At 44.0% G+C, this 13,062-nt stretch overlaps 1 protein-coding gene across 1 annotated transcript in view; it reads right to left on the bottom strand.

Moving 5' to 3' along the window:
- Positions 1–6,367, bottom strand: part of TM9SF2 (transmembrane 9 superfamily member 2) — a 30,237-nt gene extending 23,870 nt beyond the window's left edge. The window contains exons 1-3 of the mRNA XM_041478303.1: positions 6,070–6,367; positions 1,247–1,314; positions 91–184 (exon numbers count right to left, since the gene is read on the bottom strand). Coding sequence (XP_041334237.1) covers positions 91–184; positions 1,247–1,314; positions 6,070–6,201 — 294 coding nt within the window. The 5' untranslated portion in view covers positions 6,202–6,367. The remainder of the gene's footprint in view (positions 1–90; positions 185–1,246; positions 1,315–6,069) is intronic.
- Between the last annotated feature and the right edge of the window lie 6,695 nt (positions 6,368–13,062).

The following is a 13,062-nucleotide window of genomic DNA, read 5'->3' as shown; positions in this document are numbered from 1 at the left end:
CAGATAAAGCCCTTGTGAAAATCATCTTCAAGATGATTCTGATCTCCTTTGGTTACATTTGAATGCATACATTACTGTCAGAGAACCAACCCTGTAAGGAGACGGTTCTATCCTCTCTCCAAACAAGACTTGGCCAAGGTTTTCAGATGGACGCTTCTTTCCTTCTGCTTGACAAAAATCAAACCTGAATTAGAGAAAAGATACAAAAATGAATAAAATATTCTCAGCTGCCAATAATGTTCCCAAATCAACATGTTTATCACAAGTAAAGGAACTACATGGCTTTCCCTGTAGACAACAGTTTCTTCATTTAACCTGTGAAATGTGAAAATCACTATCCTGGTTTGAGAATAAACCAGATGAAACAGAACAAACATTCAAATCTCTTCATCAGCTATTTCAGAAAATTGTAGCATAAGTTTCTTTGAGTAATTAGAAGTTTCCTATTTGAACAGGATTTTAGACAAGAATCTTCATCTAGAGTTTAATAATGACTGAGAAAAAAAAGCATGCAGGCCAGATTCCGGAATTTGAGGGAAAATAAAAATAAAGACAGAGACAGCTCCCTTACAACAAACACTATTAAATAGGTTATTACAGTTTTATTCAGCAACACATTTAATAGCACATCCTCCACGTTTTTCCAGTCTATTTTTAAATATAGCACATTTGTTCTTTAAAGTGTAGACATAACTGGTGCTTAAGCTCTTCAATATTAACAGTCAAAATATGCTTTATAGCAAATATTCTTTATAGCAAAAACTTTACATAGTTGTACCAGGCACTGATACATTTTCTGCACTCCTATGATGTGTACAAAGAAAACATTTAACACCTCATTAAGATAATTGATGGGATGTTCGCACCTCATTACCACTTTAACTCATCTGGAATCGGCTACTAAAGACAGAGGTAATACTTTGATCTACAGTGACAACTGATGCATATAAAGTATCATATATTTATAACCTTAAGTTACACTACAACAGCGATTCGACCTGCATGAGGGCCTATAAATCCATGCACTGAAGTATGAGCAAAGACGACTTGAGACAAAGGAAGCAATGTAGGCATCCATCTGCTCATTGAAAATTCTCTATATGTAAACTTATGTTAGCAAAATAAATAGCCACGCCTCAGTGGCACACTGCTGTAACAAGAAGTAGATAATACTTTAAGGTAAATTAAATGCATCTTTTTGGAAAAATTGACAAATAAAATGGCACAAATGGTATAATATACTTACGCAGTGTATTCGTAGGGCAGGACAGACTCTACTGAGTCAAGCCTGTTCACAAACAGCTCGATTCCAGACTGAAAGAGCAGAGATAATCAGCAGTTACATTTGAAGAACTCCTTCAATTCCCATGGATATATAAAAATAGATTTGTTTGAATAAGGTTAAGGAAAGCTGAAAATGTAAGATTTGTGTAAGCATACATCTTGATGGGTAAAGAACTATATCTGCTGGGAGCACGAGTAAAGCACTATCTAACCATCACAAAAGCAGAGACCACATGACAAAAACACTTAAAGGCTAACATAACCATTCCAACTACAAGATAGCAGGAAACCATGCACAAAAATAATATCCTTAGCACAACTGCCAGTGTTTGACTTTAATGTACCAAGTTAGAGTCATATTAGTCATCACCACAACTTTTGTGTAATAAAAGTCTTCAAAGAACAGGAAGAAAAGTGCAATGAGGCCAGTAGTGCTCCCTGTAATTAAGGATGCTCCACAATTTTATCTGTGTAGTAACTAAAAACTGAACTATGATAATTTCAACAACGTATTCAGACTGATACAACATTTTAAGTCTGACCAGAATCTCTTTTCAAAGAGAAGGCAACGATACCCACGTTTACCTTCCTATAGAAGTTTTTCACTAACTCTATCAACTCAAGTAAGAACCTGAAATTCAGTCTACTGTGGTTTCAGACTAGTTTGATCTATATACATTAATTACAGATGGGCTACTCCACTTCTATGGAAAGGGAGAGGTCTCTCACTCTTCCCTCTCAGTCTCAAAATTCCTTCCCTTATTCTAGTCTTGCAGTTCCAATAAATCTCAAGTGTTTGCCTTACACTGCATTTGGCAGTTATCTGCTTGCACAGTAAACCAATCCAATGGGCTTAAACAGCAAAAGACTTATACAAAAAAATTCTGAAGAGCAGTTCTTAGTATCACAGCAGGCTGTCCTCACTTTCAGCTAAGACAGAATTTTCTTCTTAGTAGCTGGTACAGTGCTGTGTTTTGTATTCAGTGAGTGAATAATGTGATAATGCACTGAAGTTTAAGTTGTGACTAGGTAGTGCTTACTCTGAGTCAATAACTTTTCAGTTTCCCATGCTCTCCCAGCACAGAGGTGCACAAGAAGCCGGGAGGGAACACGGCCAGGAGAAGCTGACCTGAACTGGCCGAAGGGCCACTCCATACCATGGAATGCCACGCTCAGTATATAAACAGGGAGAGTTGGCTGGAAGGGAACGATCACTGCTCTGATGTGGGCTGGGCATCCATCAGTGGGTGGTGACCAACTGTATTGTGCAACTTGTTTTGCCTGGGTTTCATTCCCCGCCCCCCTCTCACCCCTTTTCATTAAAATTATTATTATTATTATTGTTACTATCATTAGTAGTATGAGTATATTTACTTTTTTCAATTAAACTGTTTTATTTCAACCCACAAGTTGCTTTCCCCCCCAGTTCTGCTCACCATCTCACTGGGGTCAGCAGGGAACAAATGGCTGTGTGGTTCTTAGTTGCTAGCTAGGGTTAAACTGAGCTGTCTTACTGTGCAATCAGACAAGAGCTGAAGAGCAAAACAAAGGTGAATGCCCTCAAGAACAAACCCTCTCCCTTTCAACAGCAAGCCATCTATTTTCTTACCAACAGAAGAGCATTTTCTCCCTATGAAAATTCACTCAAGTTTAGCCAAACCAAGAAATTCTGGAGAAAAAGAAAATACAGAAATGTTCACATGTATCTGTAGCTCAGATACTTCAGTTGGGTACTGTGTTTTACTGATATAACTTAGCTGTCCATGTGCAAGTCAGGATGCAGTCCTGGGAGACACAGGAAGGTCTGTGAGCTGTTAGCATGACCCACTAAGTGAAGACACACCTTCAGGCTCATCTTTCCCCTGCCCTAAGCCATGCAGACCTGCTGCTCACCTCAGGGTAGTCTATGCTTGCCATAATTCTGTAAGTGACTTCAACTCCCTAACACAGCGGGAAACTAGACTGGCAAAAAGTTGGATAGTTTCCTGACATGTTAAGCTCAAAACCACAACAAGTAACACAGCTGAGTCAATGCAGAGGACAGGAACACATTGCCCAGGGGAAGAAAGCAATGAAATATCTCACTCTCAGCAGTGAGAGGGAATCAGATTGCCTCAGCTGGCCACAGAACCATGGCCTTCAATTAGCTACTTTTCATTGGAGAAGATTTACATGAATGCTGCAATTTTTCCTAAGAATTATATGCATTACTGCAGATCAGCATATTTGATAAATCATTTCCCATATAACACCAAACCCTTTTTGGAGCAATCAGGATTTTTTATAAGTGAGTATGGATTCTTAATCTTTAGGCAAGAATTACTATTTAAGTCTGCACAGATCCCATTCCATTTCTGATGATATTCTAACCAAAAACAGAAGAAGCAGCCAATCTGAGTTTGCCCAAGCAGATTAGCAGGAAACTTGGAGAAAGAGGGAAAGCCACAGGTCTCATTGCTCTTAGCTACATGCCCCGTTAACAACATCTCATCACATCTCACCAACACAGGACAGGAGATCACGGGGATCATAATAGACAAACAGAAGGTACTGAGATCTGGCATGTGGATCGAAATCCTCAGGCAGAGGAAAATGCACTATTACTGGCACTGCAATTAACAGTGATTACTGCAAGAAACCTGTGAGAAAAGAAGCCTGTCCAAGGAAGCTTAATTTTATCCACTTAGATAAATATGATACAGCAATAATCCAATCATATAGTGTTTCTCCTTACCAGGAACCAGAGTACATTCAGCTGTAGACTACATGGAGAGAATTAGATGTGAAGAGTGCTGTAGACTTCTCCATATGCCTATGTCTAATATGGCAATTGCTAAGAGGCGGCTAACTGCAGAAAGAATATTTGCACTACTACATCTGTTGAGGTGTTCAGCTGCCTGCTGGTGGTACGCTTACATTACCCAAGTACCTCATGTCACATTTATTAAATGATAAAATCTCAGGAGACGACAAACATTTTGTACGTGTTTTATGAGGAATAAAAATGCAGAGACATCTGAGAAAGATCAGCCCATAAGTGTCTCAGGTTGGTTACAAAAGATAGTAGGCTACATGGTCCACCTGACTTAAAAAATTAAATCTTTCTTCCACAAGCTTAAAACAGAAATAATCCAAACATAGCAATGTTTTTCAGGGATGTTGTGAAAAAACACAAACTGCAGCTTGAAAGCCACAGTTTGAGCACAGCGGGAACCGAACCACGCTTGGAGTCCCTGCAGCCACAGCCCCAGCTAAGCCTGTATTTGAAAAAAAACCCATTCCTTAAGAGGGTGGTGAGCACTATAACAGGTCACCCAGGGAGGAGATAGATACTCTATGCTTGGATGTTTCCAAAGCTTGCTTAAACAAAGGTAGAGCCGAGTTGATCTAGTGTTGACAACAGTGGTGCTTTCTGTCCTCTCATGCTCCATACTCATGAGGTTGCAGTATGTGACCTGTTGAGGTCACTTCCAAACACTACTTCCGTGGTCCTATAAAAGAATGTCCACAGGATATTTTACTACTACAACTGAACCGCCTTCATTGTGTGCTTGGCTTATTCCAAGCTCTGCTGATTCAGGACAGCAGAAGGATAAAGTTAGCACATGGTATTTACCAAAAGCATACAGTTTGAAGCAGGCTCTTATTCTGAAGAATTATGAACCAGTGTTTCATGCAAGGCAGAAGCTGAGAGCTCAGAAAATGCAAGACAGCTGCTTTCTACAGTAGTAAGACCATGGGCCATGAAACTGATTAGTCTTGAACTTTCTCATTCAGGTATTGAAGCATAGTCTGCTGTAATTTCCATCACAGCAGCAGGAAACAACTTCAAAAGGTGCTCCAAAGGAGCAAAGATGACTTTTCATCAGAGGAGATTTACATTAATGCTCCCCACCAATATCCTTACAAATGAGTTATTTGGTTATGCGAAGTTTGCACGTCACTTCTGCAGGCACGAAGGTAAGTTTAAGCTTCACTGACATTCCGGGGTCTAGAAGCCCTTACACTTCAGGGTCCTGGAGCCAGGAAGACACAAGGGGAGTGTTACAGGATGCTTACTTTGATATCTGCTCCAACCACCAGCTGCACGCTCCTGCCAAGAATCACACACACCCCCCTCGGCATGACCTGTCACTGCCACCCTTACTTGCTGCAGCTTTCCGGCAGGGATTTGAAAGGATCCAAGACAAAACCGAGCTTCCTACTTCCGCGACGTGGCCGTATCTCACAGGATGAGCCGACAGCTCCCTCCTTCCCTCGCAGGGATCGTGGTCACTTCCCAGCCAGGCAAGCACCTCTGCCATTCCCCTGGGTCCTCTGTCTCATCAATTTCCTTTTCAAGCAGCAATGGCCACAAACTAAATCACAAGAAGTTTCACCTCGACACGAGGAGGAACTTCCTCACGCTGAGGGTGGCAGCGCACTGGAGCAGGCTGCCAGAGGGGCACGGAGCCTCCCCCTCCGGAGACATTCATACGTGTCCCTGTGCCACCTACTCCCGGTGACCCTCCCTTGGCAGGAGGGTTGGGCCAGGTATCTCCAGAGGTCCCTTCCAACCCTAGCAATTCTGTGAGCAGTTTGAGCACAGCGGGAACCGAACCACGCTCGGAGTCCCCGCAGTCCCCGCAGTCCCCACAGCCCCAGCGCCGCCGGAGCCCCGGCACGGCACGGCGAGGCGGCTCCAAACCCTCGGGACAAGATCCACTACGCAGCCCCCGCGGCAGGGGGACGACACCCAGGCCGCGCCGCACCCGGGCGGCCTCAGGAGCCTCCCCCCAGCCTCACCTTGCACTCGGGCTTCTCCTTGCCGGCCTCGCAGAAGTTGACGGGCGCCAGGCCCGGCAGGTAGAAGGCGGCGGCGGGCGCGGTGGCCGCCGCCAGAGCGGCAGCGACGAGGAGAAGCGGCCGCAGAGCCATGTCCGGCTGCGGTACGACGGGGCAGGGGCCGGGGGTCGCTGGGCGGCAGCGGGGTCGCGGCTCCGTCTCTCGCCCCCCGCGCCCGCCCTGACGCGGCCGCGCCGCTTCCGGCTCCTCCCTCGCGCGCGCGCGCGACACGTCGTCACCCGCCGCGCGCGGGGCCGCCAGACCGAGGGCCGAGGGGGGGGCGGGGCCGGCGCGCGCGTTCGCTTCCGGGGTGTCTCGCGCCCCCGTTGCCACGGCAGCGCGGCCCGGAGCGGCCGCGCCGGGAATGCGGGACGGGAACCCTGCCAGCGGGTCCACGGCGCTGAGCCTGCCCTTCTCTTCAGCCCGGGTGCTGTGGCCAGGTCGGGGCTCCTCCGGGCGAGAGAGACAGGAGCTCCTGGAGTGGGTCCAGCGCAGCGAGCGACAAAGATGATCCAGGAGCTGGAACATCTCTCTTACCAGGACAGGCTAAGAGAGCTGGGCCTGCTCAGCCTCGGGAGGAGACGGCTGAGACGGGACCTCGTCAATGTTTATCAGTGTCGGAGGGAGTGTGCCAAAGGATGGAGCCAGGCTCTACTCGGTGGTGCCGAGCAGTAGGACGAGAGGAATCGGGCAGAGACCGATGCACGGGAAGTTCCACCTGAACGTGAGGATGAACTTCACTGTGCGTGACTGAGCACTGGAGCAGACTGCCCGGAGAGGCTGTGGGGTCTCCCTCGCTGGAGACAGCCAAGAGCCGCCTGGACACAGTCCTGTGCCGCGTGCTCTGGGATGACCCTGCCTGAGCAGGGAGGTTGGACCAGGTTTTCCCTTCCAACCTGTCCCATTCAGTGATTCTGTGAATGTCCACAGGTGACAGACAGGAATGGTGCTCATTTGGGACCCCTGCACCTGGGCAGTCAATCCCAGCAAAGCCTGGGTCCACTGGTTCCGGTCAGGCTGCACTGGCTTCATGCCTGTCCTGCAGTCCTTGCTTTTATAAAAATACATTTTGTCTTTTTAAAAATAAATTATAAATTTAAAAAAAAAAAAAATAAATTTTGCCTGGGATTTCTTTGGTGTTTTTTCTAAATTCTAAACTTCACTGGAAAGAGGGAGCTGCCATGCCCAGCCGCTCTTACCAGCACCCTTGAATTCCCAGTCATTTTCAGTTCAAGAGTTCCTAATGAGAAAGGGTTTATTAGAATATAAAGTTAATTTCAAAGCACTGAAACAAAACAGGAGCTTCTTCTAGATGCAGCAGAGTATGGTTGTTATTGGGAAGGAAGGGGGCGAGGCTTTTTTTAAACAAAAACATTAAAATTTTATGCAAAACATAATCTCTAAAATAGAAAATCCAGTCTTTATTCCTCACTTCCCATGGGCTCTTGTGGGGAATTCGTGACCAACACAGCTAGGCAGGGAGCCATCACTCCTGAAGGCTGGGTGGCCAAGGAGGCAGGATGGCCTCAGACTCAGGTGTCCTGTGACCATGGCATGACACTGCCCATACCAGACCCAGAGCAAACAACCTCCCTGTCTGGTTTTGGTCTTTTTAATTCTCATAGGTTTTGGGTTTTTTGATTCTCATGGGTGGACAACTCTTCAAGGTTTTCAAGCTGAATTTTTGCAGTGAGACATACTGCTGACTGAGTGGAGCTGGGGGAGAAAGCAGGCAGGCAAGCAGACAGACCGACAGACAGACAGATGTTGGCTGTGGTGGCTGTCCATTGCAGCTGAGCATTCAGAACAATCTCTGTCCTCATTCTCTCCACGTCATCAATGGCTACTGTCATATAGCACGGGTAAAAATCTACTGAAAAAAATCCCCACCAAAAAAACCCCACCCTGTAAGAGGGGCAGACATAAAATACTGTTTTGATAATGTAGGAGAGGACATTGCTCAGATTATCATTTTACCTTTCCCTACTTCGTAAAGCATTCCATCCATTTGAGTTTGTGCAGCTTCAGAAACTCCAAACAACACCCTCTCATGAAAAACGATTTTTGTGAATGCTGCAGCATTTCCACTAATCGCCTTGGTTCTCACAACATCTTTTATTTCATTTCTGCTGTTTATTACAGGGCTCGGGGAACACACCTGTTGATCACACAGTCCTACAGTAGCCAAACTGTCTAGGGCAGGGTGAATTTTCAACATTACACAAACCATTCTTCAAGTTTGAGATGAATGCATGTTAATTTATAGCATATAAATTAGATATTTTTGAACTCCATATATTTAAAATATAAGTTGCTCATCTACCTTTCTCATTCCAATTCCTACTTGTCTCATCCTGTAGATATCCTAAGAGCACAATTATAAGATCAAGCCTTATGACAAGCACAGCTGGAGAAGAAATCCCAGTTCCCTCTTTTTATTTAAAATTACTCATGGTTAGGATAATCAGGTTGTAAATGACCTAAGTTCAGTTGCTTTTCTGCCACAAGGGAGTTCAAATGTATCTCCCGTTTCCCAGGTTAATATTCCAAGCAAATTACTTTTGTGGGCCTAATTCCTTTCCTTCACATGAGAGAATATTTAAAAGCCTTTGCCCATCTAACCCTCCTCTTCCTTGAGAACGCTCCAAAAGCTGCGCCAGGAGTAGGAGTTGCAGTGTGTGCATCAGTGCTTTGTGATCTGCTTAAATCTCTCCCCTTGCTCTGCCTTCGTGACTGCAAAACCTGCTGACTCAGAGCTATTTTAGGGAGTGCTCTGCCAGTCAGTCCAGACAGCATTTCTGTGCATGTGGAGCCATATGCTCTGATGCTCCCTCCTCACTGCTCTGCAAAGGTGATGTGGAAAAACTGTTTGTAGGCTGTGTTATTTTGGAGCAATTATAACCATGGTTTACAATCCCAGGAATGGCCATGGTCCTTGAGATCCAGTTTGAAGCTGGGCAAAACCCATCCTCTCTAATTTAATGAGAAATTCAGTGGGAACTTGCTTGATAATTTCTCTTCTTGAATTTCCCTGCTACGAGTCTTATAGCCATAGGTTACAGTTCGGGGGTGTGGTTTCAGTACTGGAAGAACAAGTATCACAGGTTTTATCATCAGAAATTTCAAGGTTTTGCAAGACTGTGAAATAAAATGCAGGAAAAAATACTGTTTCAGACACTAATGAACCAACAGAAGCCAATGTAAAAGGACATTCTGTGTTTTTTCCTAATAAATTATTGTAATAAGAAAATTCAGAGATAAGAATATAGAGCAGTTGGAAATTTCTGAGGAAGTAAGTGTCACTCCTTGAAAAGTGTTACCCCTTCTTTTTATCAGAAAGTGTTGTGAATAACTTTTGCTATTCTTGTGGTGGTTCTCACATTTTGCTGTTCATGTCTGGGCTCCAAGGGGTGTCTTCTTCCTCTGAGGATTCACAGTTCTCACAGTTTAGCTCATATTTTCAGAAACAAAGTCCCAAAAGTCCCTCTTATCCTATAGCTCGGTGTCTAATGCCTTCTCCTAGCACATTCTCTCCTTTCCCTGAGCACTTTAGCAGCCAAGCTGTGAGACTGTCCCATTGCTGTGGAACAGACAAATAATCCTTGCTCTGGAAGGTGCAAGCACAGAGCTGTTTTTCCCACTACAGGTTACAGTTCTGTTCCAATTTTAGTACCAGAAAAACAAAATAATGTTCTGTTACGTAACTTTACGGGTGCTAACTGGATACAACTAATGTCCATTTTCTGCTAATTGTAATTTCAACTTTTTTTTTTCTTTTTTTTTTTTTTTTAATATAAACAATCTATTTGCAGCCTGGAACCTGAAGCAACTAAAATACAGACTTTTGTAAATAAGTGCATTCTTTTTTCTCCCGAGACAACCAGCACTAACAACAACAAATTTCATATTTGTCGTTCATATATGGGAGGAAATCCCCTGCTGTTAAGTAGCTCCTACACTGTCAAGTTGGCCATTTTTCTATAAAATAAGCAGTAAGGGTGAAGATGTCATCAGGGCTTGGTGGCACACAAGGTGTGCTTCTCCTTCAGGTCCAAGTAGAGGCACAGTCTCTCAGGAAAAATGTGTCCTTTCATAGAGAAGCCACATCATTACCCAAGTAAACAAGGCAGTATTCTGAGTAGTCACAAGGTGTGTAGAAACTCATCTGGTTGTGCCATTGCTGATTTTGTTTGGTTTTTTATGACTTACAAGGCTGGTTTCGCGGCACCTTTTTTTATTTTATTTTTTTTTTTTTAATTAAACCTTTGTTCAGGCATTAGATTCAGCACTTCCTGTGATTTTATGACCAACTTCAAATTAATATTTAACACAAATCCTTTCAGGCTTTTGGTATGCGGTAGAGGCCTATGTCCTTTTCCCCTCTGTTGTGCAGGGCACTAGAAACATGCAATCAGTCCAATGCCTGACTCTCTAAGTTAGAAAGGGAAAGGACTGACTGAATAAAATAGGCAAAGAAGAGCTCTGTCAGGTAAAAACAGCTAATGAATTACATCTAAAAAGAAAAAAACTTAGACAATTACAGTATATTTAAAGCTAAATTCAGCTCAGCTTTGCCTAAACAACGGGGCAGAGCCTTTGGAGAAATGAGTGTGCCAAGAGGGATGTGGTGATGCCTTGCAGCAAACACAAGCCAGACTCCCCCGGGAGGGAGAGGGGACACGGGGCACCAGCCAGAGCAGCCTGCACACTCTGGGCCTTGGGAGCAGCTACATTTATTACTTGTTTCAGCTGTTGCTGTAGGTAAGGTTTCTGTGAGGTCCCTGGTGAGTTTTAAACCGGCACAAAAGGAAGTGTGGGAAGATTGCTGCCTGCCTGGCTCACATCTCCATGTTTGGAGCGGGTCTGGTTCAGGCCGCACCAATTACTGTGTAAAAATATAATGCTGTTAACATCAGTAAGAATTACAGAGACTGCAAAGAAACAAACCCTTATACCCTTAATATGTTTGTGGATAAAACAAAGGGAAATGCTTTTTTTTTATAGCTCTGTGACCCCCAAATCAGTTGAGCTGGTTACCTGTTCCGCAGTGAGCATGGTCAAGTAATAGTTTTACTGTCAGCTTAAATGTACAGGCTTATTTAAGTTTTCAAGCTTAAATCACTCTTAGTGGTCACTAATGTCTATCAACTAGGAAAAGAAGAATCTGCTGTAGATATTTTTTCCTCCAAGAGACTGCTCAGGATCTTCAACAAGAGTTAAACTCGATCTTTCAGGAAAAAATAATTTTTAAAAAGTATTATAATTTGTTTCTAGCTCATAAATGGGAACACACAGAGACCGTCTGCTTATTAGCAGTTAATCTGTGGTCACATTTCTGAAGTGTTCTGTCCTTGCCCTGTATCCTCCCGTGGCATGACAATAATCACACTTGTAATCAACCATTGATAAAGGTCTTTACTGAAGGCTAGTTCCTGGTGGTAAATTTTGCACTTCAGATTGTGAGAAGCCTTTTGGAACAGCACAGTAAAGGCTGCAGAGCTGATTTGAGATGTATCTACTGGAAATCTAGACATGAAGGCATTGAGGCAGTTAAATCCTTCTGAGACTCCTATTTTTCCACTAATTTCAGTTGAGAATTATGTTCCAAATTAGGATCTGGATATTCAAGTACATTGAGTTTGCACTGTGCTCCTTAGGTCTTAATTTCAGTCCTCGAATTTTGTAAATGGTATGATGGGTATTTATAGAAAGAATATTTGCAGCAATGATTTTCCCCCACCAATGCTGCAGGAATTGCTTTGCCACATGTCTGGCACTGCCTGGTATTCAAGTGTCTAACAAGGACTGTATAGCACTCCATAAGAAGCACTGTTTAGAAAGGGAGTTTCTCAATAATCCTTTCTGTTCCTGGAATTTTATGCCCTGAAGTATGAGAAAGGTGATCTGTTGTAACTTTTAAGCTCGCTTTATCCATGTGATCGAAGTGAAACTATGACTGTTCTTCTGACTTAAGTTTTTTTTACATTTCAAAATATTTTGGTCTTGGGTATAAAATAGTGTAATCACCTTGTTAAATACATGATGAATGACATACTAAAAGTTTGTTTGTTTATTTGTTTTTTCCAAATCTGGAGATTCTGAGTTTCATCCCCTACTCCTAGTATTGAAAAACCGGGTAGATGGCAGAACCCAGTTTCCCTAATTCTCATATGACTACTCCTTACACTAACCTGTCTTGGGAAAAACATCAGCCCTGGTATTTGTCAGGTTCTGAGGAACATTCCTATCAAAGTAAAAAAAAAAAAAAAAATCCTGACCTGACTAGAATTGTTCGATTTTCAAATAGTGAAAAAAGCAGGACTTGGTGCAAAGCAATGCTGGAGAGACAGTGACGGTGATACCCCTTGGGATCAAACCTGTGTTGAAATAGGTCCACAGGAACCAGCAGCTAAAATGATGTATAGGTATTCTTAAATGATATCAGGCATCAGGCTGGTACCCTATAGAGATGTTACAGAAGCATCAATGAGTTGATTTTGTCCTGTCAGGCAGTTGCACTGGTGGCAGCTCTGTGGGACTGTTGGACTACATGAAGATGTGGGTGGGACTGCAGACATCCTCCCGAGGACCCCCCTGGTGGGAAGGTGGCCTCAGCAGTCCCGTGGCCTGGCCAGCCTCCAGCCAAGTTTTCCACATTCGGAGCACTTACCTGGGCTCAGCCCCTGCCTGCAAACACTGGGCTACATGGCTGATTCCTGCCTCTCACACTGGGGTCAGAGCAAGTGGTGCATGGCAGGAGACGACTGAAAAGGTCAGGAAACAAGCAGCTATCGACTGGTGACTTGTGCTGGGAGGCAGCAGGCGAGTAACCTTGCTCCATTTTACGGTAGCGCTTCACCTGCAAGTGCCCGCTGTGAGTGAAATTGCCTGGGCTGGTGCTGTCCTTTATCAATTTCACTCTCAGCAGGCTCCGCAGGTGAAGCATTTCATTGT

The sequence above is a fragment of the Pyrgilauda ruficollis genome, unplaced genomic scaffold (assembly GCF_017590135.1).
Source record: "Pyrgilauda ruficollis isolate IOZ18807 unplaced genomic scaffold, ASM1759013v1 scaffold44, whole genome shotgun sequence".
NCBI lineage: Eukaryota > Metazoa > Chordata > Aves > Passeriformes > Passeridae > Pyrgilauda > Pyrgilauda ruficollis.
This window is presented reverse-complemented; position numbering and strand designations above follow the sequence as displayed.